The 26,850-nt window shown below is 41.1% G+C and overlaps 4 protein-coding genes across 4 annotated transcripts; all 4 read right to left on the reverse strand.

The window, feature by feature from the left end:
• Nucleotides 1–87: 87 nt before the first annotated feature.
• LOC119020495 (G-protein coupled receptor 84-like) lies at nucleotides 88–3,005 on the reverse strand. The gene is made up of 2 exons (XM_037099843.1): nucleotides 2,853–3,005; nucleotides 88–2,175 (listed from the first exon to the last, which is right to left on the reverse strand). The coding sequence occupies exons 1-2, from the start codon at nucleotides 2,969–2,971 to the stop codon at nucleotides 960–962; spliced, it is 1,335 nt and encodes a 444-aa protein (XP_036955738.1). The 5' UTR covers nucleotides 2,972–3,005; the 3' UTR covers nucleotides 88–959.
• A 3-nt stretch (nucleotides 3,006–3,008) lies between these two features.
• Nucleotides 3,009–7,542, reverse strand: LOC119020500 (G-protein coupled receptor 84-like). Its single transcript, XM_037099847.1, has 2 exons — nucleotides 7,490–7,542; nucleotides 3,009–5,725 (listed from the first exon to the last, which is right to left on the reverse strand). Exon 2 carries the CDS (start codon nucleotides 5,715–5,717, stop codon nucleotides 4,494–4,496), a length of 1,224 nt encoding a protein of 407 aa, XP_036955742.1. The 5' UTR covers nucleotides 5,718–5,725; nucleotides 7,490–7,542; the 3' UTR covers nucleotides 3,009–4,493.
• A 1,373-nt stretch (nucleotides 7,543–8,915) lies between these two features.
• On the reverse strand, nucleotides 8,916–13,957 carry LOC119020501 (G-protein coupled receptor 84-like). Its single transcript, XM_037099848.1, has 2 exons — nucleotides 13,869–13,957; nucleotides 8,916–11,881 (listed from the first exon to the last, which is right to left on the reverse strand). The coding sequence occupies exon 2, from the start codon at nucleotides 11,878–11,880 to the stop codon at nucleotides 10,675–10,677; it is 1,206 nt and encodes a 401-aa protein (XP_036955743.1). The 5' UTR covers nucleotide 11,881; nucleotides 13,869–13,957; the 3' UTR covers nucleotides 8,916–10,674.
• Nucleotides 13,958–21,777: 7,820 nt separating this feature from the next.
• On the reverse strand, nucleotides 21,778–23,481 carry LOC119020498 (G-protein coupled receptor 84-like). The gene has a single exon (XM_037099846.1). It carries the CDS (start codon nucleotides 23,067–23,069, stop codon nucleotides 21,843–21,845), a length of 1,227 nt encoding a protein of 408 aa, XP_036955741.1. The 5' UTR covers nucleotides 23,070–23,481; the 3' UTR covers nucleotides 21,778–21,842.
• Nucleotides 23,482–26,850: the final 3,369 nt, after the last annotated feature.

The following is a 26,850-nucleotide window of genomic DNA, read 5'->3' on the forward strand; positions in this document are numbered from 1 at the left end:
AGGCACAGAGCATAATGTAGAGCTGAGATACAAGTCATTTCAATGCTATTGTTTACAATCTTTTTAGTGAGATTTGCTTACCCTGTGTGATGTGTTGTATCCATGTGTTGTGTGTTTCTACTTTCCTGTCATTACACATGGGCAGCTTTAATCTTATTGGTTGCCCACAAAAGGTCAAAGTGGAAGTGAGTCCAGAGGCCAGGTGTTAGTGGTGCACACCACTCAATATAGTGCTGCTGTGAAGGTTGAGTGTGGTTTAAAACAGTGGCATGTGTAGGCAGCTGTGTGTTTGCATTTTTTTTATCCCGCCAACCACTAGTCTATTATAAGAAGTATTACCTCCAGGGCTGGTCCTCAATCACTCCTTTTAATGGTTAGTGTCACTGTTAGTATTACCCCACTCACATGTCAAATAAAGGCCAGGTCACGTGAACCTCTTTACTCATTAGTCTTGCACGATCATGAGAGACATACGTCAGAGGTTAAAGTTGTAAGTTCCTGAATTTCTAAAAAAATGTGTGATTGACACAGGAATATCCCAATTTTGTAACATTGGTGTTTTCCCATATGATGTAAAAGCTAGAAAAGTGGTGGTGTATGGGCTAATTGTTGCTCAGAATTCTGAACACATTTTTACAAAAAATAGAATTTATTACGTGATACATAATATAAACAGATAATATAATCTTTTAAATACTATTAAAGCAAAAGACAGAATACAACATGAATGTTGTAAAAGGAAATGCAGCAGTCTGAAATGTTAGTTATGCCACATAAATGCAATTTGGTTCATCATATTCAACCTTTGCTTTTTTACACTGTATGAGAGTAATTCTTCCCCTTCTTTTGTTAACTTAAAAGTTAATAGTAGCTTCATGTAAGCTGCACTACTGTTTCACGAGAATAATGTTCTACTGGGGTAATATCAGCTAAAACAATCAAGTTCAGGATAATGGTGTTCACCACCAGGTCCACAGGCAGGTGAACGGTGCTGCAGCCTTTGTGAGCAGCACACGGTAGGCCTGTCGAAACTGTCTGTTCATGACAACATAGAGCACAGGGTTGATACAGCTGTTGAGCCAGGTGAGGTTTGCAGTGAACATGTGCAGAACCTGTGGGGCACGACCATGTTTGTCAACTATGTTGAGCAACAGGAAGGGGACAAAGCAGCACACAAAACACAGAAAAACAGTGAAGCACATGCGTGTGACACGCTTAAATTCACCATCATCCCCTGTAGTTGCTGAGTGAGAGGAGGATGCTGCACCTGTCGGAACAGGTGTGGATAAAGGTGATGTAGAGACGATATCAGGGGTAGTCTTGTTGGCTGCTGATGAATTTGGAGCCTTGGCAAAGCTCTTTTCACATGTGCTCTCATCCTTTCTTTGGGTTAGATCAGCCTGGCTGCTCATCTCACAGCTACATGTGTTGCCCGTACCGCTCTCAACACCGCTGTCGTCTGTTCCTTGTGCTGAAGAAGCCGGTTTCTTCCTGGAAGATCGGCGGCTGAACCTATAGCGGAGTAGAGCTTTTGATGCAATCCGGACACGTCTGTAGATGAGGAAGTAGAATGCGCCAACACATCCCAGACCGACAAAAAAGAAGAAAAACAGCAGGATGGTGCTGTAGGGGCGACCCCTGGTTCGATGGAAGCTGCATGTGCATACCTGTGGCACAAATACATAAACAGGCCATAGTGGGCCAAAGCTGGCCAGGCCAATTGCCCAAGCTGAGATGAGGAGTAAAATAAGACCACGGTCAGAAAAGACACGGTCAAAAACAGCTCTCTTAGCGACCAGTAGATATCTGCCTCCTGCTATCAGACAGAGGGTGATAATGGAGACAGAGTTGGAGAGGAAGAGGAGCAGGCCGAATATTCTGCACCACAGCTGACCAGTGCGCCATCTGAGGTGTAGATAGGAGTCAACTGAGATGGGCTGCAGTATGGTGCAGTACAGGAGATCAGCTAGAGCCAGGTTGACGATGAGCACATTGAAGCGCGTCCTCAAATGAGGATCTATGGCGAAGGCTAGAATGGTCATCAGGTTCCCCACCGTACCTATGATGGTCACAGCACATCCCCACAGCACAGCAAAGTAGCGGTAGCCAACAACTGAAGGACTGTAGCAGGAGAAGAGGTCGTCCTCCGTTTGGTTGGTGTGGTTCATCATCATTCTGTCAACGAACAGGAATCAGAAAATAAGTTGACGTCTTTGTCATGGGCTCACAGAAAGTTAAAGTTTAACAGAAGTCTAGTCCTCCTCACCATTTGTTCAAGAGTGACCAATGCCACAGAAGAAAAGGGAAGTCACAGGTGGTCTAAATAATTCACCACTTCCTTTTTAACAGAAATCACTCCGATAGAAATATCTGTTTGCAGTCCTCAGCTATAATCATAGCTCTAGATGAAAAGTTATATATGATCATATAGTTGAATAGTTTTTTTGTGGCTATATCATTGTTAGGACAGTTTTAAGTTTAAGAACAACAAGTTTTCTGCAGTTTTACGATAAACTAATGTAATTTAATTTATAGCTGTTGTGTATAAGTGCTGTGGTTCTGGTAACCCAAAGTACATTGCCAGGCACGCATAACTAATTCTTCACCATTTACCCTTACAGATAAGTGTAAATACAGAATGAACAAAATAACAACAGGTTTTGTTAACATTTTGATTTTAGAAGATTTGAGCCCTCTCATCTAGTTTACAATCTGGTCGCATCACTGAGGCGAATTTCTCACATATGTTATGACTGAATTATTAACACATTGTATACAATAAATCTAGAATTCAACATTTGATATATGATGATACGATGATGTTCAAAACAACACACTTATCATTTTCTCACCTTATGGCTGAAGGTTCCTGGCAGTCTTTCGAATTGTTGATGTGTATGTGTGTCACTCTCTGCAGTGGTCTGTTGCACTGAGTGCTTGGTTTCCTGCTGGTATTGCATTTCATTTGCATGTTGAGTGTTGCTTTATTGCCGGTTAAATGATGAAATGGTGTTCAACAGGGATTTTCCGTGTCGTGTCTAAAATCAGGAAGAGAGATCTTGTGTAATTTTCCACAGGACATTTTCTTTTTTGTATAACCAAAAACATAGTTTTTCCACATTTGGTTTATTTTAATGCTTTTATTGCACACAAAATTGCCTTGTCATTTTAAATAGTACAGCTTCAAACTCACTTGAAAGAAATGTGCCCCTCTTTGATAAAATGCTTTTGTAAACATAAATTTATCATGTCAGATTGCTTGTTTTTATAAAAACAGATCAATTTCCCCATTGGGATTGATAAAGTGTGAACATAACTTTCATCAAATGTCTATTTTCTGTCTATTTTACACATTTTTGGCAAGGAAGCTGAACATGTCTACCACCTCTGGCTTGAGACATGCCCCCTTGCTGCTTCATAGCACAAACCTGGGGTCGAACATTTTCAGTATGTGGATGAACCTCCGGCTTTTCCCACGGTATGTATGGGCACCATATCTTTAGCAACATGACTGCATCCATAAAAACTGTCCACCAAGCCCCTTTCTTGTCATATGTGACGCAATGATTAAATGATTCCGCTGATGTTGGCTCTTTTTAGTGGGTATTTGGGGGCTGCCGCTCTCCTGTGCATCTCGTAGTGAACAACAAGTGTCCCACTCTGATACATGCGTCTGTATGAGATGCTGAAATAAATGGGTTGGTCTATGGACTGTCGTTTGTTCGAGGTCTAATACAGAACCCAACTAGTAACGAGACGGTGCCTTTATAGGAATGAACTCTTGGCTTGCTGCAATGTTGTTGTATGAAACATAAATGCTGGGGGAGGGCAGAGCTCACTATGAGCTAAGGGCATGTGGAGCGGCGGCGGAGCAAGTTAAAGAGTACATCGATTTTAATTTTTTTAAATCGTCCTAAACAACAAACTCGAATTAATGATTTTTACTGATTTACCACCCAGCCCTAACTGCAGCTATGATATTAAATTAATGATGGGCACATGAGACTTAATGCTTTAATGCCATGTGGTTATTGTACCTTTTCCTGTTGCACATACACTTCCTGTGTCTGTCACACTGGAGTAAATATAGACCATTACGTGCATGCCCAAGTGTGAAAATGTAAGCAAATGCAGAACTACTGAAGTTGGTAGTGACTTAATCCCTTTAGGACACAGACACATAACTGAAGTGTCTAACCTTGTACGCAATTTTTGTTCACACTGATGCTTTACTTAGGTAATGAATTGTAAGAAGTTACATGAACAATATGGAATCAGAGATGGGGGCTTTTTAGGCATGTACGGAGTCATATTTTGCAGAATGGAGGGGGAATGGCAGGCATCTCTTTTGCCCATATCTCCTGAATCATCAGCTTACACCAAAACTATCTAGATGAACCAATAGCAATCCACTTGGAGGAATGTTTCTATGTATATTTTTGGTGATCTGTCTTTTTCAATTCCAGGAGGTTCGGTGCCTAAAGAGATGACCTTCACATCCACAGGCAGGTGAATGGTGCAGCAGCCCTGGTGAGCAGCACATGGTAGGCCTGTCGAAACTGTCTGTTCATGACGGCATAGAGCACAGGGTTGATACAGCTGTTGAGCCAGGTGAGGTTTCTACAGAACATATACAAAACCCGTGGGGCACGGTTATGTTCGTCGGCTATGTTGATTAACAGGTAAGGGGCAAAGCAAAACACAAAACCCAGGAAAACAGCTAAACACATTTGTGTCACATGCTTCATTTCCTTATCATCTCTTGAGGCTGTGCAGTGGGACGAGGAGGCTGCATTAGTTGGAGCAGGTGAGGGTGAAGGTGAAGGTGAGGTTTCGATGATATCAGGGGGAGACTTGGTTGCTGATTCAGTTGTGGCAGAGCTGTGAGTAGACTGGGACGACTTTTCCCAATTGATCTCATCTGTGGTTCGGGCTCGTTCTGCCTGGCAGCTCATCTCACAGCTACATGTGTTGACCACACTGCTCTCCACTCCACTGTCATTGGTGTCTTGTGCTGGAGAAGCTGGTTTCTTCCTGGAGGATCGGCGGCTGAACCTATAGCGGAGTAGAGCTAGTGATGTCATCCGGACACGTCTGTAGATGAGGAGGTAGAATATACCAACACATCCCAGACCGAAAAAAAAGTAGAAAATGAGCAGGATGGTGGGGTAGGGATGGTACGTCTTCCCATCAATACTACATAAGCACACCTTTGGCACAAACACGTAACCAGGCCATAGTGGACCAAGGCTGGCCAGGCCTAGTGTCCATGCTGAGATGATTAGTAAAGAAAGACCAAGGTCAGAGAAGACACGGTCAAACACAGCTCTCTTTGCGACCAGTAGATATCTGCCTACTGCTATCAGGCAGAGGGTGATAATGGAGACACAGATGGAGAGGAAGACGAGCAGGCCGACAGTTCTGCAGCACACCAGACCAGTGCGCCATCTGAGGTGTAGATAGGAGTCAACTAAGATGGGCTGCAGTATGGTGCAGTGCAGGAGATCAGCTAGAGCCAGGTTGACGATGAGCACGTTGAAACGCGTCCTCAGATGAGGATCTATGGCGAAGGCTAGAATGGTCATCAGGTTCCCCACCGTACCTATGATGGTCACAGCACATCCCCACAGCACAGCAACGTAGTGATAGCCGACAACTGAAGGACTGTAGCAGGAGAGGAGGACGTCCTCTGTTTGGTTGGTGTAATTCATCATCATTCTGTCAACTAATAGATAGGAAGGAAGGAAATTGGTTAGCAAAACACAACAAACCACAATGAAGGAAACAGCATAGGAGGCTGGTATTTGAGTTCCCTGAGTAATATTATTATAGAATTATATCATATTTAGGGATGTCCCGAGCCGATATGCAGGAGTGGGATCAAGGCTGATATGGGCATTTATGTCAGAGCACAATTTGTGGCAGAATGCAGACGCCCATGTAACGTCACTCTAGAAAAACTGTGGATAGAATGTCTGCAGTGTGGAAACTGGTTAAATTAGAAAGCGAAAGTAATCCAATGGCGACATGTAACATCTGCAATACGACTTCTGCGTGAAGGGGTAACAAGAGTGCTGCATTTAATACTACAAATTTGGTACGATAAAATATTACAGAGAAGGTCATTAAATTCATTGCTCTGGATAACCAGCTCATCTCTGTGGTAGAGGATCAGGGTTTTCTTTGTCATCTGGAGCTTTTGAATCCCAACTGTGCCCTATCATCTCAGCATTACATTACATTGACTCCACTTTTAAGTCCCAGCATGCTGGTATGTGCATTCCTTTTATTGGGTCTCATACAGCAGAGCACATAAAACAGGGTATTGAGGAGATGCTGAACAGGTGTGAAATAAACAAGCAACGGGTCAAAGTCATTTTACGCGACAACGTAAGGAATATGAAAAACAGCAATGGATGATATTGATGTACCAAGCTTGTGCTGCGTCGTGCACAAGCTTTCACACGTCAGCTGGCTTTACACAAGGGTTTGCTGTCATCCGTATTATCCAGGGAAATATTAGTTAAGGCTAAGTATCGGATCGGGACTTGGTATTGGCATTTTCTAAATATTAAAGGATTGGATCGGGACATCCCTAATTATATTCCTCCTCTTCATCTGAAAACCAGCATCGTAAAGGAGAAAAATGCTCCTGGAGGAACAGCTTTCTCAATATCACCAACTGGCCTACTTCTCCAATAAAGATGTTGAATAATAGGGATGGGCTTTTTAATGCTCAAATGTAATAGTACTTAAAAAAACAAAACATACCTTGAATATAAGGTATCGAACACATCCAAAATGAACACAGGAGCAAATTTGTGATCTAGTGACACATCTTAAACATGACATTCAGTTGTAGCATTGTTAAAAATGTTGAAAAATGTCAATATTGAATATCTGACTCCACTCTTAAATAGTCAGAAGTACATTTCCTTAAATACTAATCACACAGAACACAAGCCCTCTTAAATGTATGTTTTAATAAGAATCTACGATTATATGCCCATGCTGTGTCAATTTTTCCCCCTGGTATATTACATTCTTTAAGTTATTGCATCAAAGTTAGAAATTCCAGTATTGTGACAACAGTCAGGAATATTTGCATTTCAGCCCTAAATATCACTGCCCTTTTTTCATTGATTTTTTTCCACACGCACATGTGCATCCCTTTCAAATAACTGTAGTGAAAGACTGGACCCTGATCTGTTGTCTCTCTTTAATCTAAGTAAAGTGTAGATGCTGCCGTTAGCACATTTTGCTGCACACAATTAGGATAGCATTTGAATCGTTTAGTCTAAGCTGCCCATCACATAAACTAATATGCCAGGCTAATGTTTTTAGATTGCTTGTTTTAGCTGACAAACAATTCAAGACACAAGCTATGACAAACAGCATCCAGCTAGTTTTCTTCTATCACTTTACTGTAATCACTTTGTCAAACTTGCATGTTGAAAGAAACAACAAATTACGGCATTAAACTTCTCACCTTTAAGTTGATGACTTTCTTCAGTTGTTTGTGAAGTAAATACAGTAATCTTATCTGCTGAGAGTCATTCTTCCTGTTCAAGTGTAATCTTAAGGATTTCCTCTTTCTCTCAGTTGCTTCTACAGGCACTGAGTTTTTCATTTTCATGTCTCCATGTTTGTTTACTCAGTGACCTAAACTGTATAACTGCAGATATGCTCAGTGTAACTGTTTTAAAAACAGTTTTTTAAATCAAGTGTTACTATACTGTTCCATATATACAAACGCATGATTAGAAAAATTAAAAAATGACTCACATTGCGTACATTTGTACTCAAATTCACACTACTGAACTACAACTACAATCAGCATTCATTTCCCTGTCAATTGATTAACGTAAATCATGAGTATTTACAGCCTCTGCCACCTCATCTTGTCTGGTGTAAACCCAACAACTGGATGAACACACTAATTTACTCTCCTTTTCAGGGGCGACGCTATGATGTGTATTAAGTTAAGGCTGCTGGCTTTTGTCGATATCTTTTAATCTGTCACTGTGAAGTGTGGTCTGAGCCTACTCAGCCGCTGAATTGGCATTGCGTATGAGCAACTCTCAACAGAGAAGAGAAAGAAGTGAGACGTGTTACTCCACAGCAACCTCCGTTATCAGCGCTTGAAAAAACATGAAATTCAGAATATCATTGATTAAGGCTTATTTAAACCAATTTTTATGTCCTCTGGATGCAGTTTAATGAGGTGAAGGATTTGCTGGTTTCTACTGTTCCCTGTTTTTCCATTGCATTTGTGATGATGATTGTGACATACAAAGTCAAAAAATAACAGAAAGGCAGACTTGTCTGTTGGCAGTGTGAAAAAGGTAATCTGCCTCTTTGTAGCTGATTTACCCACTTTTAAAAAAACTTGCATATACACACATTTTGGTGTGAAAGAGTTAAAAATAAACAAGTATGTAATGCTGTGATCCAACCCTCTCACTGAAGTTACATAGAGCAGAAACAAGTCATATGGGAGGTGGAGTGGCAGAGAAAGAGACACCATTCACCCTGTTACAAGACACTGTACCATCAAATGTTTTTTTTTTTTTTTTTTTTAAAGGTAAAAAGGTTATATAATCTTGCATTTATTTAACAATTAGAACACCCAATTCCAGTTTCAGTTTCAATAAGAACTTGTGTCTTTTCTATTTTTTTTTAACTCTGAATTTACAGTTCAGCCCACTTAATGGTGGTATTTATAAGAAAAGTTCATTTTGAAATAATGGCACTTTGGCATGGCGGCTGACCCATAGTACAATCCTAAAGTGTCCTTATTTGATGAGTTGGGAAAGAGATTCAAAAGTCAACATTTCTTACAAACCTTTAAATAATAGTTCAGACATTCATACACTATATAACTTACTAGACATTTTCTTTTTATTGCAGTTAACAAGAATAGGTTACAGAAGTGCTTAAAGAAATGCTTCATTGTCCATTTCCTCAAAAAAGGTATATGTGTGAGGATGAAGCAAAATCTGAACTTTCCATTGCTTTTTTCAAAACAGCAACACATTTACAGTTTTCCCTTTATATATTTTTTAAAAGGCTCACTCCAAAAGAAATGTAACTGCATATACTGTTTCAATGACAACACCAACTGTAATCACTTTGATTTCATAATAATTACATATATCAACAAAAACATGAATTCAGTTTTTATTCCAATTTCAGGATGATTAATGTTCATTAAACTACCTCTCAAGTTTGAAACAAAATATAGATGTCCAAACAGACTAACTCCAGTGGCTCCAATTACTTCTTCTTACCTCAGTTACTGCAACTGTGATAATGAATTAGTGATGGGCGCATGTGACTAAATGCTTTAAAACAGTGTGATAATTGAACCTTTTGCTGTTCCACATACACTTCCTGCCTGTTGCACGGGAGTAAAAATAGACCATTACGTACAGGCCCAAGTGTGGAAATATCAGCAAATGCAGAACTACTAAAGTTTCTACTACTGAATTTAATCCCAAGCAGAGAACTGAAGTGTATGCAGCTTCTATGTCCAACATATTAAGACAATTAACATTCTCTGTTCACAGTAATGCTTTGCTTATGATATGAACCATTACAGAAATTAATATTCAAAACATGAAAATAGGGTTTTGAGGCAGATTCAGATTCTGTGTTGCAGATTGGAGGTGCTTGACAGAAATATATTTATTAATTCCTCTTCCAATGTAATAGAAAACATGATGATTTTCATAAAGTAGGTGATGAAGAGATGGCAAATGTAGAAGCATATAAAATCACTTTAAAATGTCCTTCATAATTGTTAGTATGATAAAAGATAAAGGTCCTTCTAAGGATTGCTTAGTTCAGGAATTCACACTGGGTCTTTGAGAGTTGACTCTTATACCCGGACTTGTTCTGGCTAGTTTACACATCTTCACCCGCTCATATTATGTAGCTAACACCCCATTCTCACCACTGTGGGGCAGTGATGCATCACAGTTTGGTTCCTTATTGCTTGTAATTATACAGGTCAGATGAATGGGATCCAAGTCCAGTTTTTGCAGCTTGACTTCAGTGGAAAAACTGTAAATATAACCTTAATCTTTAGTATCATTAGCTATGTAACACCTTAATTAATAGTTAACGTCATAATATTATTGTGTATCAGCCAAGTGTAAAACTAGTATTTGCTGTATTTGTTGCAAAAACTTACCAGACCTACCTTCATATACAGTAATTTCAAACTATTTACATGAATTTTGAAGGACACATGTTTTATAACTTCTCAAATTAAGCTTGATGAAATTTTTGTGTTTGGTTTATGACTTGACACCTTACATCAGTGGTCAGTTGAAGGCAAAAGCTGTCAGGTTCCTTCTCCTATTTCTCCATTCTTCCTAATCTCTACCTTTTAAATTAATCACCAGACAAACAAAGAGTTGACAATGGCTGAATGAAAATGGCATTTGTACAGAAATATTATTTTTCTGCTTACCTGTAGTGCTATTTATCCATCGAGATTGTTTGTTTCAATGTGAGTTGCAGAGTGTTGATATCTGAACTAGATGGCCCTTGTCACACGCCAAGGAGTACATTCATTCCAGTCTCGATAGACAGACTCGTACTACAGGTAAAAGGAAAAACATGTTTTTTTTGTTTAGCTGTCTCTTTCAATTCGTGGAGGTCAGGTCCTCAGAGAGACAACCACCAAGACCACAGGCAGGTGAATGGTGCTGCAGCCCTGGTGAGCAGCACATGGTAGGCCCGTCGAAACCGGCTGTTCATGACAGCATAGAGCACAGGGTTGATACAGCTGTTGAGCCAGGTGAGGTTTCCAAAGAACATGTACAGAACCAGTGGGGCACGGTTATGTTCGTCGGCTATATGGATTAACAGGAAGGGGGCAAAGCAGAACACAAAACACAGAAAAACAGCTAAACACATGTGTGTCACATGCCTCATTTCCTTATCATCTCCCGAGGCTGTGCAGTTGGACGAGGAGGCTGCATTAGTGGGAGCAGGTGTGGGTGAAGGTGGTGTAGTGACGATTTCAGGGGGAGACTTGGATGCTGATACGGCAGTGGCAGAGCAATTGATCTCATGTATAGTTGGGGCTCGTTCTTCATGGCTGCTCATCTCACAGCTACATGTGTTGACCACACTGCTCTCCACTCCACTGTCATTGGTGTCTTGTGCTGAAGAAGCTGGTTTCTTCCTGGAGGATCGGCGGCTGAACCTATAGCGAAGTAAGGCTTGTGATGCAATCCGGACACGTCTGTAGATGAGGAGGTAGAATATACCAACACATCCAAGTCCAACAACAAAGTAGAAAATGAGCAGGATGAGGGAGTAAGGATGGTACGTTGTCCGGGTGATGGTGCACACACAAAACTTTGGCTCAAACACGTAACCATGCCATAGTGGGCAAATGCTGGCCAGGACTAGTGCCCATGCTGAGATGATGAGTAATGAAAGACCAAGGTCAGAGAAGACACGGTCAAACACAGCTCTCTTTGCGACCATGAGATATCTGCCTCCTGCTATCAGACAGAGGGTGATAATGGAGACAGAGTTGAAGAGGAGGAGAAGCAGGCCGAAGATTCTGCAGTACAGCTGACCAGTGCGCCATCTGAGGTGTAGATAGGAGTCAACTAAGCTGGGCTGCACTATGGTGCAGTACAGGAGATCAGCTATAGCCAGGTTGACGATGAGCACATTGAAACGCGTCCTTAGATGAGGATCTATGGCGAAGGCTAGAATGGTCATCAGGTTCCCCACCGTACCTATGATGGTCACAGCACATCCCCACAGCACAGCAACGTAGCGATAGCCGACAACTGAAGGACTGTAGCAGGAGAGGAGGGCGTCCTCTGTTTGGTTGGTGTGGTTCATCATCATTCTGTCAAATAACAGGAATGAAATTGGTCAACAAACCACACAGAAGCAAACAACATAAGAGACTGCTATTTGAGTTCCCTATAATACAATTATATATTGTATCCCTGTACTTCATCTTTAATAATAGGGATGAGCATTTTATTACTCAAAATTAATAGTACACAAAATCACAGTGACACATCTTAAATGGAACCGTCAGTAGTAGTATTGTCAAAAATATTGATATTGAATGTTTAAAACAGTTTCAGTACTCATTTTACACAGTATTGCGACTGATACAAACCTGATCTCAAGTAATGTCTGACTACAGGAGGTGAATATTATACAGGACTGTGCAGGTTGTTACGGCCTGTCAGGCTCTGTGCGGAGTTTTGTATCACTGGAGCGGGGAATGCACATGCACACCTGCATCAGGTTGGCAATCGGTGCCCACCAGTGGCTCCACACTCCGCAACCCTGCTCTCAGCAGCTCGGCAGCTGGCACCCTCACTTCGAGCTCAACATCACCTGGTCTATCAGCACCACAGTGAGCAACTTCTCCTCCAACACCTCTCCCTCTGTGATGGACCCTCCAGCCGGATTTTTTCTACATCCTGTCCTGCATATTCCATTGTTGGAATGTCATTAAATCTGCCTACACTCAACATCTGCGACATGTCTCCTTTGGGCTCCTTCCCTGCACCACAAAGGGTAACACAAGTTATTTAATTGAAAACACCAGATGTGTTAACAGCAGATCCTTTAAGACCTGTAAGTCGTGATGTGGGGCCTCAATGGATGAGACTTGTTTGTCCAGATGCTCAATTGGATTGAGATCTGGGGAATCTGGAGTCCAAGTCAACCGCCAGCCACGTGATGTAGAAGAAAACATGATTCATCAGACCAGGCCACCTTCATCCATTGCTTGGTGGCCCAATTCTGACGCTCACGTGCCCATTGTCTGCATTTTCGGCAATGGGAAGGGCTCAGCATGGGCACCCTGACTGGTCTGCGGCGATCCAGCCCCACACCCAACAACAGCAACAGTAGCTCGCCTGTTGAATCAGACCATGCAGGCCATACTTTGCTCCCCAAGCGCATGAGCCTTGGTCGCCCATGACCCTGTTGCTGGTTCACCACTTTTCCGTCCTTGGACCACTTTTGATAGATACTGACCATTGCAGACCAGGAACACCCCATAAGAGTTGCAGTTTTGAAGATGCTCTGACCCAGTCGTATAGCCGTCACATTTTGGCCCTTGTCAAACTCGCTCAAATCCTTACGCTTGCCCATTTTTCCTGCTTCCAACACGTCAACTTTGAAGACAGTGTGTTCACTTACTGCCTAATATATCCCACCCTATAACATGTGCCATGATGAAGAGATAATCAGTGTTATTCACTTCACCTGTCAGTGGTCATAATGTTATGCCTGATTGATGTTTTTATTTATATATATATATATATATATATATATATATATATATATATATATATATATATATATATATATATATATATATATATATATATATATATATATATATATATAATATTTGTATTTATTAATAATATATGTATTTGTGTGTGTATATATATGTGTATATGTGTGTGGGTGTGTGCTTTTTACAAATAAAGAAAAAGTTATAATGTTTTCAGTCAGTCTTGATGTGCAAATGGAGCACTCAGTTGTCATGCCTATCCCTTTTAAAATAACTCTAGTGAAAGACTGAAGCCTGATCTGTTGTATCTCTTTAAACTAAATAAATTGTAGGTGTTGCCATCACACATTTTGCTGCACACAATTAGGATAACATTTTAATAATTTAGTCTAAACTGACCAACTCATAAACCAATACACCAGTGTGATATTTTTAAATTGCTTGTTTTAGCTGACACAAGTGATGGCAAACAGCATCCAATTGTTTGTCTTATATAATTTTACTGTAGTCACTCTGTCACACAAACATGTTGAAACAAACAAAGAATTTGAAGCATAAAATTTCTCACCTTTAAGTTGATGACTTCTCCCACTTGTTGGTGAAGGGTATACAGTGATCTGCTGATAGTCAGTCTTCTTGTTAAAGTGTAAATTTAAGGACATCCTCTTTCTCTTAGTTGTTCCTACAGGCACTTTCAGTTTCATGTCTTAGTGTTTGTTTGCTCCATGCCCTAACCTGTATAGATGCAGATACACTTAGTATAACTGTTATGTGCTAAAGTTGCTTATTACCAGTGTTGAGCAAGTTACTCCAAACATGTATTGCATTATTTTTTATTACTTGTTACTGTCATTTAGAAGTAATTTTTTAGATTATAATCAGCGTTGGGCAAGTTACTCCAAATATGTAATGCATTGTGCCGCCTTGTCTACCTAAAAGGGAGGTGTAATATTCCTTCTTTTCCAAAAAGCTGCAACTTGGCCGCCACTGGGGTAGGCGTAAACATGTGACATGACGTGAGGCACGAAGTTGTGCGTGAGAAGCGGGTCAAATTTGTCTCCAAAATAAGAGCTTTACATTGTACCCCATTGGAGTTTAGAACTGGGTCCTTAGTGGGGGGCTTTTAATTTGAAAGTAGTGACCGTTAGTAGCATGCCACTACAACAACAAGCTGACAACAAAGACAGCTATAGAGACCGAGGAAACACTAGAATCTCCCAGCTCTCAGCAGCTTTCCAGTTGCTCATCTTGATGTCCGCGGATGAAGTGATGGACTGCTGTGATCAGCTGTTTCCTGGTTTTAAAACTCCCCAGCTGTGGGTCGCACAAGAGTGCACGTCATCGACACCTCCGCCCATCTCACGCAATTGCCGGCACATTGACGGCTTGGATTTACATAGCAATGGAGGTGGACAAAAGTGTACCCTCCTACCCTCCGTCAAATTGGCTGACCAAAACAGACCCCCAATTTTTTATACTATTATAAACCCAAACTGGGAAATTCTTTATTCCACTCGCATTACACGCACACATGCACACACAAACACACATACAGTGTAGAGGAGATGAGTGAAAGGGCTGCCACACATGCTACAGCACCCAAAGAGCAGTGTTAAGGCCCCCACCCACCGCCAAGACGTCCAACTGCCTTATCTGACCACTCTCTGACCACTCCGTTGCCTCTTGTCTGACCTGTTCGGCAGAAAAGTTGCATTGAACACACCGCTTCGTCGTGGTTCAAGATCCACAGTAGCATGTATGTTCTGCACTTGTGCATGACGCAATAAGCGGGTGGCTCTAGTGTTAAAGACGCTGGACGAGAGGTTTATGCACGCAACTCTCTTTACTTTCGATCAAAACGAAACTGAACTATGTCAGACAAAAACAGCTGCATAGTAAACATGCAGCAAGGCATTACCAAACAAACACATTAATTTGTCCTGAACGGACATATTAACAGCTAGTCTCATGCCAGTACTCCAAAACATGAAAACAAGAAATGATGGGACGGAGTGCATAGAAAACCAATGCGCACACAGTATTCTGCCCCTCCCACGCACCGTGCTGATTTGCTAGCACACCGCCAATCAGAGTATCTAATGGCTCAGACAGCTGACAGCCAACCTTCTCTGACTTTGCATGTTGAATCGGAGCAGAAAATGTCCGAGTGGCTCCGAAAGCTTCCAACGCAGCTGAACACACCGAACATATTTTTTCCCGACCTCATCCGAGTCTCTCCAAACACTTCAGATGTCCAATGGTTGGGCCGGTGTGTTCCTGCCTGTAGCGGTTGGTGCCTTGCTCAAGCGCACCTCAGCAATGCCCAGGATGTGAACTGACATTCTCCAACTGCCAGCCCACATCGTACTTTTTTTTGGCCCCAGTGGGACTTGAACTGGCAATTTTAATGTCCCCAAGTTAAGTCCCTACGGACTGAGCTATTGCCGCCCCAAAAGCAGTTTACCGCCTTCTGTCTAAATCTGTGGACCTAGCCAGAAAAAAAGGACAGCCTAAATATGTTACTTGGGGCATAAAACCAGTCGTACATCCCAAAATGTTAAAGGTCCCATATTATGAAAAACACGTTTTCTCTGGTCTCTATATAAACTGATTCTCCTTGAGCCTGCCAACTCCCAGAATGAGGAAAACAAGCGATTCCTGCATGGTCTCTGCAGCCCACCCAATGGTAAAATGGCGCTCCTACAGGCTGTTCAGATTCAGCTCCTTTAGTTACGTAACAAAAGGGGTGATTTACATAGACAGGCCTCCTCTGTGTGGTGATGGGAGATATCCGAGAGAGGGGTGTTCATCCCCAAGGTGAAGTCCGGTGTGTCCAGCGGTAAGATAGCAGTGTTTCACAATGTCGTCGCTCAGAGTTAGATGCGCAAATTGCTCTGTTGTTGGTTGTATAAATCAACATAAGTGCCTATATTCTGTCCGAGCTATGAACAACAGAAGAGACAGTGGTTGCTTTTAATTTTTTAATGGAAATGGAAATTGGCTAACTGGTTAGCTCCGCTTCTGTCCACTATGCAATGGTGTTTGAAGTGAGTTTAATGTTAATTATATTACGATGGAGCTTGGTTGTCACAGTAAAAAAAAAAGTCTGGAAACATGCAGACTGGAGACAGAGATGATGCGAACAGTATCCAAGAATTTGGAGACTGTGTTGGAGACAACACAGCTTTCGCTAGTTGTTAGCCATTAGCTACATGGTAGTAACTGTAACAACACATACGAACAAACTGACACTATTCAGGCACACTAACCATTCTGAAACGTCCTGCCGCAGATGCAGTGTCTGTATTTCTTCAGCAGCCTCTCCTTCTGGGTCTGATTTTGGGTCAAACTGGTATGGTTGAATGACAACATGGCGAACCATAGCGATACATCCACCATAACATTAGCGCATACTACCACTAGCGTAAGCGGCATCCTGTCATTGAGATGGGGCGTGTAGCAGGCAAGGCAAGCCTTGACAGACAGAGCTCATTAACATTTAAAGGTGCAGGCACAGAAACAGTCTGCTCTCAGTAGAGCTCAACTTTTAGACAGCTGAAATTCAGAAAAAAAAACTATTTGTTTCATGTGTGTGTGTTGGGGGGGGGGGGGGGGGGTGTACTGTATTTACAAAGACATAGTGATTTGAAATATTTGAAAAAATGACTCACAATGCACACAGTTTGTACTCAGATTCACATTACTGAACTACTTGCACAACCAATTGCATTTCTAATTCATTGTTGTCATATCTCATTACATCACAGTTTTAAACTTGAAATCTTGTTTCTTTAAAACCCCTTTTATCCTGGCCAAACAACCCACTAAAACCTGCTAACATCTAGCTTTTATCTTCACTATGAATGTGTACAATCAGCATTCATTCCCCAGTCAATTGACTCACATAGTCATGAGTATTTATAACTTCTACAAGCAGCCTCATCTTGTCTGGTGTGAACACAACAACTGGGTGAACAATCTAATTTACTCTCTCTTTCAGGCCCGATGCTATGATGTGTGATGAAGTTAAGGCTGTTGGCTTGTTTATATCTTCCCATCTGTCTCTGGAACATTGTTCAGTCAGTGCATAATCTGAAAGTGACTGATACTGGAAAAGCAACCACTGTGTGTGGCTTCTGTATGGTCTAAGACTTGACAGCTTGCTGATCGGAAGTGAAATGTGTCAGTCCACAGCAACTTCTATTATCAGCTCCAGAAAAACGTGTGTAATTCAGAATATTATTGATTAAGACTGATTAAAACAAGTTTTTATGTCCATTGGATGCAGTGTGATGAGGTGAAGGATTTGCTGTTTTCTACCGTTACCTGTTTTTCTGGCGCTTTACCCACTTTACCAACTTTTAAAAAAGTGATACACACATATTTTGGTGTGAAAATCTTATAAATAAACAAGTATGTAATACTGTGATCCAACCCGCTCAGTGAAGTTACATAGTGCAGAAACCATTCACCACCATTCACCCTGTTAGAAGACCCTGTGCCATCACAGTTACATAATCTTGCATTCATTCAACAATTAGAGTGTCTGATTCAGATATATAAGATATAAGAAAAGTTGATTTTGAAATAATAGCACTTTGGGATGGCAGCTGACCTGTCGTACAGTCCCAAAATGTCCTCATCTGATGAGTGACTAAAAAATACTACTACTACTTTTTTTACAAACCTTTAAATAATACTTCATGCATTCATACAATACATTATTAGACATTTTCATTGATTGCAGTTAACAAGAATAGGTTACAGAAGTGCTTAAAGAAATGCTTCAGTGTCCATTTCCTCTAAAAATGTTTCACACGTATATGTGAGGATGAAGCAAAAATCTAAACTGTCCATTGCTTTATTCAAAACAGCAACACATTTACAGTTTCCTCTTTATATACATATTGCCAAAAGTATTCACTCACCCATCCAAATAATTGAAATCAGGTGTTCCAATCTCTTCCATAGTCACAGGTGTATAAAAGCAAGCACCTAGGCATGCAGACTGTTTCTACAAACATTTGTGAAAGAATGGGTCGCTCTCAGGAGCTCAGTGAATTCCAGCATGGTACTGTGATAGGATGCCACCTGTGCAACAAGTCCTGTCATGAAATTTCCTCGCTCCTAAATATTCCACTGTCGACTGTCAGTGGTATTTTAATAAAGTGGAAGTTAATGGGAATGACAGCAACTCAGCCATTAAGTGGTAGGCCATGTAAAATGACTCAGCGGTGTCAGCGGATGCTGAGGTGCATGGTGCGCAGAGGTCGGCAACTTTCTGCAGAGTCAATCGCTACAGACCCACACACTTTATTTGGCCATCAGATTAGCTCAAGAACGGTGCATAGAGAGCTTCATGGAATGGGTTTCCATGGCCGAGCAGCTGCATCCAAGCCATACATCAGCAAGTGCAATCTAAAGCGTTGGATGCAGTGGTGTATAGCACAGTGACGAATTGCGCTTCTCCATCGGGCAATCTGATGGATGAGTCTGGGTTTGGCGGTTGCCAGGAGAACGGTACTTGCCTGACTGCAATGTGCCCAGTGTAAATTTTGATGGAGGGTGATTATGGTGTGGTATTGTTTTACAGGAGCTGGGCTTGGCCCCTTAGTTCCAGTGAAAGGAACTCTGAATGCTTCAGCATACTGAGAGATGTTGGACAATTCCATGCTCCCAACATTGTGGGAACAGTTTGGGGATGTTCCAACATGACTGTGCACCAGTGCACATAGCAAGGTCCATAAAGACCTGGTTGAGAGAGTCTGGTCTGGATGAACTTGACTGGCTTGCACAGAGTCCTGACCTCAACCTGACAGGACACTGTTGGGATGAATTAGAGTGGAGACTGAGAGCCAGCCCTTCCCATCCAACATCAGTGCATGACCTCACAAATGTGCTTCTGGAAGAATGGTCAAAGATTTCCATAAACACAATCCTAAACATTGTGGAAAGCCTTCCCAGAAGAGTTGGAGCTGTTATAGCTGCAAAAGGTGGACCAATGTCATATTAAACCCTATGGATTAAGAATGGGATGTCACTTAAGTTCATATACAAGACAAAGCAGGTCAGTGAATACTTTTGGCAATATAGTGTATTTTAAATGAGGTTTCCAAGTGAGTTTGTTGTCTGTTATCACTCCCTCAAATGTAGCTGCATACACTGTTTCCATTAGAACACCAACAATAACCATTTTGATTTCATCATCATTTTTTAATTACCCAAAAACATGAATTCAGTTTCATTCCAGGATAAGTAATGTCCATGAAACTTAAGTTTGACAGTTTCGCATACTATACCAGCTGTAAACATTGCTCCAGTGGCTCTAATTACTTCTTCACTGCAATAATGAATTAGTGATGGATGCATGTGACTAAATGTGACTAAAACCCAATGTGATAATTGAACCTTTTGCTGTTCCACATACACTTCCTGTCTGTTGCACAGGAGTAAATATAGACCATTACGTACAGGCCCAAGTGTGGACATGTCAGTAAATGCAGAACCAATGAAGTTTCTGCTACTGAATTTAATCCCATTAGGCAGAGAACTGAAGTGTATGCAGCTTCTATGTCTAACATATTAAGACAATTAACATTCTCTGTTCACAGTAATGCTTTGCTTATGATATGAACCATTACAGAAATTAATATTCAAAATATGAAAACAGAAACAAAGGGTTTTGAGGCAGCTTCAGAGTCATGTGTTGCAGACTGGAGGATGCTTGATAGAAACATATTTATAAGTTCCTCTTCCAGTGGAATCGAAAGCCTGATGATTGTTATGTAGTAAGTAATAAAGAGAGGGCAAATGTGGATGCATGAAAAACCACTTTAACATGTTCTTCAAATTTGTCACTCTAAAAGGGAAAAGATAAAAGGTCCTTCTAGACTCTAATCCAGTCCTCCCCACCTCTCGTGCAAATGTGACCAGTGCCACAGTAGAAAAGGAAGTCACAGGTGGAAGATGATTCACCACTTCCTTTTTAACAGAGACCTCACTCTGATAGAGACATTCGTCTGTAGTCCTCAACTATAATCATACAGCTGGACGAATAGTTATACATTTCTTGTCTCTGTCTTACAGGAGTAAATGTTTGAAACTGTCAGCAAATGCAGAACTACTTAAGTTGTTAGTGATTTTGTTGCATTAGGTCACAAACAGAGAGCTAAAGTGTATGCAGCTTCTATGTCTAACCTATTAAGATTTTTTGTTCACACTGATGCTTTTCTTATATTATGAACCATTACAGAAATTAACATTAAAACATTAAAAACATGAATAACAAGACAAAGGGTGTTTAGGCAGATTCAGAGTCATATGTTGCAGATTGGAGGATGCTCGACAGAAACGTAATTATCACTTCCTGTTCACATGGAATAGAAAGCCTGATGATTGTCATAGTAAGTGATAAAGAGATTCTCTTTAGAGCCTCCAGATGTGTTACAGAACATTTCAGGTGGAGGAATTTAGGAATAAAAAGAATAGTATAACCCTGGCTGTTATTGGGGCCATGTTACTGTGTCACTTACACCTCTTCACCTGCTCAACTTCAAAATGTTTCCTTAGTTAAAGTGCAAAAAAGTACATGACAAGCTCCAGACATGTTTTACTGTCAGCATGAACAGTTTACTCTGTGATTTTTATACTTTGCAAAGTAAGCCCGTGGGCTGGATTGGACTCCCTGGTGGGCCGTTTCTTGCCCACGTATGTTTGCCACCCCTGACCCAGATGAACAAAGAAACAGTTGAAAATAACTGAAAGATGAATAACATTTTTTCATTAGAACATCATATGGGGTCTAATTAAACAGATACACCACTTTAATATTCATCAGTTTAACCATTCATCAAAAAAATCCCATGTTTTTTTTCTTCTCACCTCTAGTGCCATGTGTCTATCTGGATTGTTTTGGTGTGAGTTGCAGAGTGTTTAAGATATCTGCCCCCTCTCAAAAATAATAGAGCTAGATGGCACTTTGCTCGTGGCGCTCAAGTCCCAAAGTACATTTTAAAAACTCATTAGCAATTCCTCATTCCTGATATCATGATCCAGTTACACAAGATTATCTACAGACCTTGTTGTTGTGCAGTATGATGAATTGTTTTCTTTCTGTGGAACTTCACCTGGCAACAATATCTCCCCACAGAAGAAAGCATGCAGGAGAAACTAGCTAGCTAACATTAGCACTTAGCTTACATGAGCAAAATACAGCTTGCTCAGTCACCTCAAGTGAAAAGTTACCGAAGTAGTTGTCAAGACAGAGGCATGGTTGATGAGGCAACAATGTTTCAAAAATGAGAAAAATTACTTAATGAAATTACTAACTACAAGGTCTTGTTATCTTAACCTGCTCATTGTTTCTGGAAAGAGACACTGCTGTTTGATTTTCTTTTCATTGTATTGGAGAGGAGGCAGACATCTCCAATATCATTATCTCTCACCAAAACAATCTAGACTGAAGACCTGTACTACAGGTAAAAGGAAAAATATGTTGTTTTTTTTGTTGAGCTATCTCTTTCAATTTGTGGAGGTCAGGTGTTCAAAGAGACGACCACCAGGTCCACAGGCAGGTGAATGGTGCTGCAGCCCTGGTGAGCAGCACATGGTAGGCCTGTCGAAACTGTCTGTTCATGACAGCATAGAGCACAGGGTTGATACAGCTGTTGAGCCAGGTGAGGTTTAGGCAGACCATGTACAAAACCTGTGGGGCACGGTTATGTTTGTCACCTATGTTGATTAACAGGTAGGGGACAAAGCAGAACACAAAACCCAGAAAAACAGCTAAACACATGCGTGTCACATGCTTAATTTCCCTATCATTTGCTGAGGCTGTGCAGTGGGACAAGGAGACTGCGTTAGTGGGAGCAGGTGTGGGTGAAGGTGGTGTAGTGATGACATCAGGGGGAGATTTGGTTGCTGATTCGGCCATGGCAGAGCTGTGAGCTGTGAGCTGAGAGGACTTTTCGCTATTGATGTCATCTCTAGTTGGGACTAGTTCTGCCTGGCTGCTAATCTCACAGCTACATGTGTTGGCTACACCACGCTCAAGTTCACTGTCATTGGTGTCTTGTGCTGAAGAAGCTGGTTTCTTCCTGGAGGATCGGCGGCTGAACCTATAGCGGAGTCGAGCAAGTGATGCAATCCGGACACGTCTGTAGATGAGGAAGTAGAATGTACCAACACATCCCAGACCAACAACAAAGTAGAAAAAGAGCAGGATGGTGGGGTAGGGATGGTACGTCTTCCGTTGAATGGAGCACATGCACTCCTTTGGCACAAACACGTAACCATGCCATAGTGGACCAAGGCTGGTCAGGCCTAGTGTCCATGCTGAGATGAGTAAAGAAAGACCAAGGTCAGAGAAGACACGGTCAAACACAGCTCTCTTTGCGACCAGTAGATATCTGCCTACTGCTATCAGGCAGAGGGTGATAATGGAGACAGAATTGGAGAGGAAGAAGAGCAGGCCAAAGATTCTGCACCACAGCTGACCAGTGCGCCATCTGAGGTGTAGATAGGAGTCAACTAAGATGGGCTGCAGTATGGTGCAGTACAGGAGATCAGCTAGAGCCAGGTTGACGATGAGCACATTGAAGCGCGTCCTTAGATGAGGATCTATGGCGAAGGCTAGAATGGTCATCAGGTTCCCCACCGTACCTATGATGGTCACAGCACATCCCCACAGCACAGCAAAGTAGTGATAGCCGACAACTGAAGGATTGTAGCAGGAGAGGAGGACGTCCTCTGTTTGGTTGGTTTGGTTCATTCTGTCAGCTAATAAATAGGAAGCAAATTGTTAAATTAGAATCATATTATATTAAACTTCTTCTTTTGGAAACAAACATTATAATGGAGAAAGGTGGTGCTGGAGGAACAGCTTTGTCAATACCATCAACTGGCCCACTTGTCAAATAAAGATCTTAAATCATAGGGATGGGCTTTTTATTGCCCAAAATTAATTGTACTTAAAAAAAAAAAACAACAACACACACACACACACACACACACTGACACATCTTAAACATCACTGTCAGTAGTAGTGTTGTCAAAGATATTGAAAAATATCAATATTGAATGTTTGAAACAGTTTCAAAACTCATTTTACAGAGTATTGCTACTGATACCAGCTGTGAAGTTGAATATTATCAGGTCATTTGATTGAAAACATTTAATACAAAATAGAGTCAATTTACATTCAAATTCATTAAATGTACATACAGTATATATGTATATCTGTATCTGTATACGTGTGTGTGTGTGTGTGTGTGTGTGTGTGTGTGTGTGTGTGTGTGTGTGTGTGTGTGTGTTTTTAACAAAAAAAAAAACATGATAACTCTACCCTGTGGAGCACTCAGTTGTCATGCCTATCCCTTTACAATAACTGTAGTGAAAGACTGAAGCCTGATCTGTTGTCTCTCTTTAAACTAAATAAATTGTAGATGCTGCCATTAGCACATTTTGCTTCACAGAATTAGGATAACTTTGAATCGTGTAGTCTAATATGCCAGGATGATGTTTTTAAAATGCTTGATTTAGCTGACATATAGTTCAAGACACAAGCAATGGCAAACAGCATTCAGCACTTTGTCCTCTATCACTTTACTATAATTTGCAGCAATAAAAATTCCATACCTTTAAGTTGATGACTTCCTCCAGTAGTTGGTGAAGGGTATACAGTGATCTCATCAACTGATAGTCAGTCTTCCTGTTACGCAATTTTAAGGACATCCTGTTTGTCTTGTTTGCTTCTACAAACACTTAATTTTTCATCTTCATGTCATAATGTTTGCTTGCTCAGTACCCTAACGTGTATAAATAATGAATGAATAATAATAATAATAATAATAATAATAATGATAAAGAAAAAATGACTCACATTGCGCACACTTTGTACGAAAATTCCCATTACTGAACCACTCTTTCAACGAATTACATTTCTAATTCACTGTTGTCATATCTCATTACAATGTTAGTCTTGAAATCTTGTATCTTTAAAACCCCTTTTATCCTGGCCAAACAACCCACTAAAACCTGCTAACATCTGGCTTTTGCCTTCACTGAGAATGTGTACAATCAGCATTCATTCCCCAGTCAATTTACTCGCATTAGTCATGAGTATTTATAACCTCTACCAGCAGCCTCATCTGGTCTGATGTGAACACAACAACGCCTAATTTACTCTCCTTTTCAGGCGCGATGCTAAGATGTGTGTTGAAGATATTAATATATTTCCATCTGTCTCTGTCAAGCAGCTTGAACATCATTCAGTCAGTGTGGAGTCTGAAAGAGACTGACCTTAAAGATCAGGGCCATTTCTTGCTATATACCAGGGGTATATAGGGTATGTTGAGGTTGGTCAGGCCACATGAATAATACTGTATAATAATACTGTATAAGGACATCCTATATATATATCTCAGTGGCAGCTGGTGACTGAAAAAACTGGGGAGGACAAGAGGAAATCCAGTCCACGGTGTCATGTTATTTTATACGAGTCAACTACTTATCCCAACTTTCTTATATTCAATGAAAATTAAGCAATAAAACAATGACTTACAAGACGTCTTTAAAAAACATTTTATTAAATGGCAAAAGGCTGTTAACATTAGGACCATGAGAGAGGAGCAGAGAGCAGAGAGGCTGTTGACATCAGGACCATGAGATGTACAATGGGCTAATAAACAAGACAAAAAATACATCAATGTGTACCCTTTCTGGGATTTGATCCCCAGTCACCTGTGTGGCAGGTGACTGCTCTACCCACTGTGCTACCGCAGCAATCGATGTACATACTTCACGACAGCACAGGACATCACACTCATCACTCATCACAATCGCCCAAAACAACTGTGTTGCTGCTCTGTATTGTGTCCCGGTCCGGCCGCTAACGCAATGTTCTCCAGCAGGACGAACGAAACGAAAACTATGAATTATCTTTCTGACTGCTTCTCTCTGATTTCTCCAAACAGTTTTTTTTTCTTTCAGAAATTTGCTCATATTTCCTTTGTAACCGATATCAATATTGCTGAAAACTCCATATTTCTTGTCCGAGCATTCAATATGAAGCTTCATATGAAGCTGTAAGTCACGTGGAATGACTCCTTGTCCAGACCCTGCTTTCTGGGAACTGGTTTCCCTCAAGGCGCACTACTAGGACCCCTTCAGTTTTCACTATACACTAGATCACTGGGCTCTGCAATCACATCATATAAATTCTCTTACCACTGTTATGCAGACGACATCCAGCTGTTCCTCTCTTTTCCCCCTCCTCTGACACCCACATTATAACATGCATCTCAGAATGTCTGGCAGACATCTTGGCTTGGACAACTGTCCACCACCTTTAGCTCAACCTTCATAAAACTGAACTCTTCCTCATCCAGGGGAAAGACTGTCCTTGCACGAACCTGTAAGTCACTGTTGAGGATGTCACAGTGTCGCCATTGTCGACTGCGATGAACCTCGGTGTAATCCTCAACCAGAGACTATCCTGCACCCCAAACCTGAACTGAACTTGTAGATCTACCCTCTACAACATCCAAAGGATCCAGTATTTACTCACAAAGGACACAACATAACTCCTGGTGCAAGTGCTTGTCATCTCCCACCTGGACAACTGGAGCTCGCTCTTGGCTGGACTCCCTGCCTCTGCGAATAAATTGTTGCACTAGGACACTTCAAGTCAATGGTACTGGCCTTAAAGACCATCAGCGGAACTGGACCCATCTACCTCCAAACACTGGTCAGACCACACACCCCAGCGCAAGCACTTTGCTCCATTACATCAGCTGGATAGCTGGTAAAACCATCGCTTAGAGCACACAAAGGTTGGTCAGTGAAGTCACAACTCTTCTGTGTCCTGGTGCCTCAATGGTGGTCATTACCAATGTCAGGACAGCAGAGTCACCCACCGTCTTCCGCAAAAGACCGAAGACTCACTAGCTCAGACTTCACCTTGACCCCACATTGCATTACTCCCTCAATTTTGTTTTATTCCAATTCCAGGATGATTTCTGTTCATCAAACTACCTCTTAAATTTCACCATTTCACATACTTACTACCTGTGACTTTCTTTAAATCCTGCCCAGAACAAAAAAATAACCATTACTCCAGTGGCTCCAATTACTTCTTCACTGCAACTATGATAATGAATTAGTGATTGGCCCATGTGACTAAATGCTTTAAAACACAATGTGACAATTGAACCTTTTGTTATTCCACATACACTTCCTGTGTCTGTCACAAAGGAGTAAATGTGTGAAAATGTCAGCAAATGCAGAACTACTGACGCTGTTAGAGTTAGTTCACAATGATGCTTTGTTTATGTAATGAACCATTACAGACATTAACATTAAAAACATGAAAACAGAGACAACAGGTTTTATGACTTGACATCTTACACACACACACACACACACACACACACACACACACACACACACACACATATATATATATATATATATATATATATATATATATATATATATATATATATATATATATATATTTTTTTTATTATTATTTTTTCTGCTTACCTGTAGTG

Source organism: Acanthopagrus latus, chromosome 6, assembly GCF_904848185.1.
Source record: "Acanthopagrus latus isolate v.2019 chromosome 6, fAcaLat1.1, whole genome shotgun sequence".
Classification (NCBI taxonomy): domain Eukaryota; kingdom Metazoa; phylum Chordata; class Actinopteri; order Spariformes; family Sparidae; genus Acanthopagrus; species Acanthopagrus latus.

What these genes read in the sequence shown, in the direction of transcription:
- LOC119020495 (XM_037099843.1), bottom strand. Translation starts at nt 2,971, where the DNA reads ATGCAAATGAAATGCAATACCAGCAGGAAACCAAGCACTCAGTGCAAC. An exon ending in CAGGAACCTTCAGCCATAAG is followed by an intron (nt 2,176 to 2,852) that starts GTGAGAAAATGA and finishes GTTCGTTGACAG; the next exon opens with AATGATGATGAACCACACCA.
- LOC119020500 (XM_037099847.1), bottom strand. Translation starts at nt 5,717, where the DNA reads ATGATGATGAATTACACCAACCAAACAGAGGACGTCCTCCTCTCCTGC.
- LOC119020501 (XM_037099848.1), bottom strand. Translation starts at nt 11,880, where the DNA reads ATGATGATGAACCACACCAACCAAACAGAGGACGCCCTCCTCTCCTGC.
- LOC119020498 (XM_037099846.1), bottom strand. Translation starts at nt 23,069, where the DNA reads ATGAACCAAACCAACCAAACAGAGGACGTCCTCCTCTCCTGCTACAAT.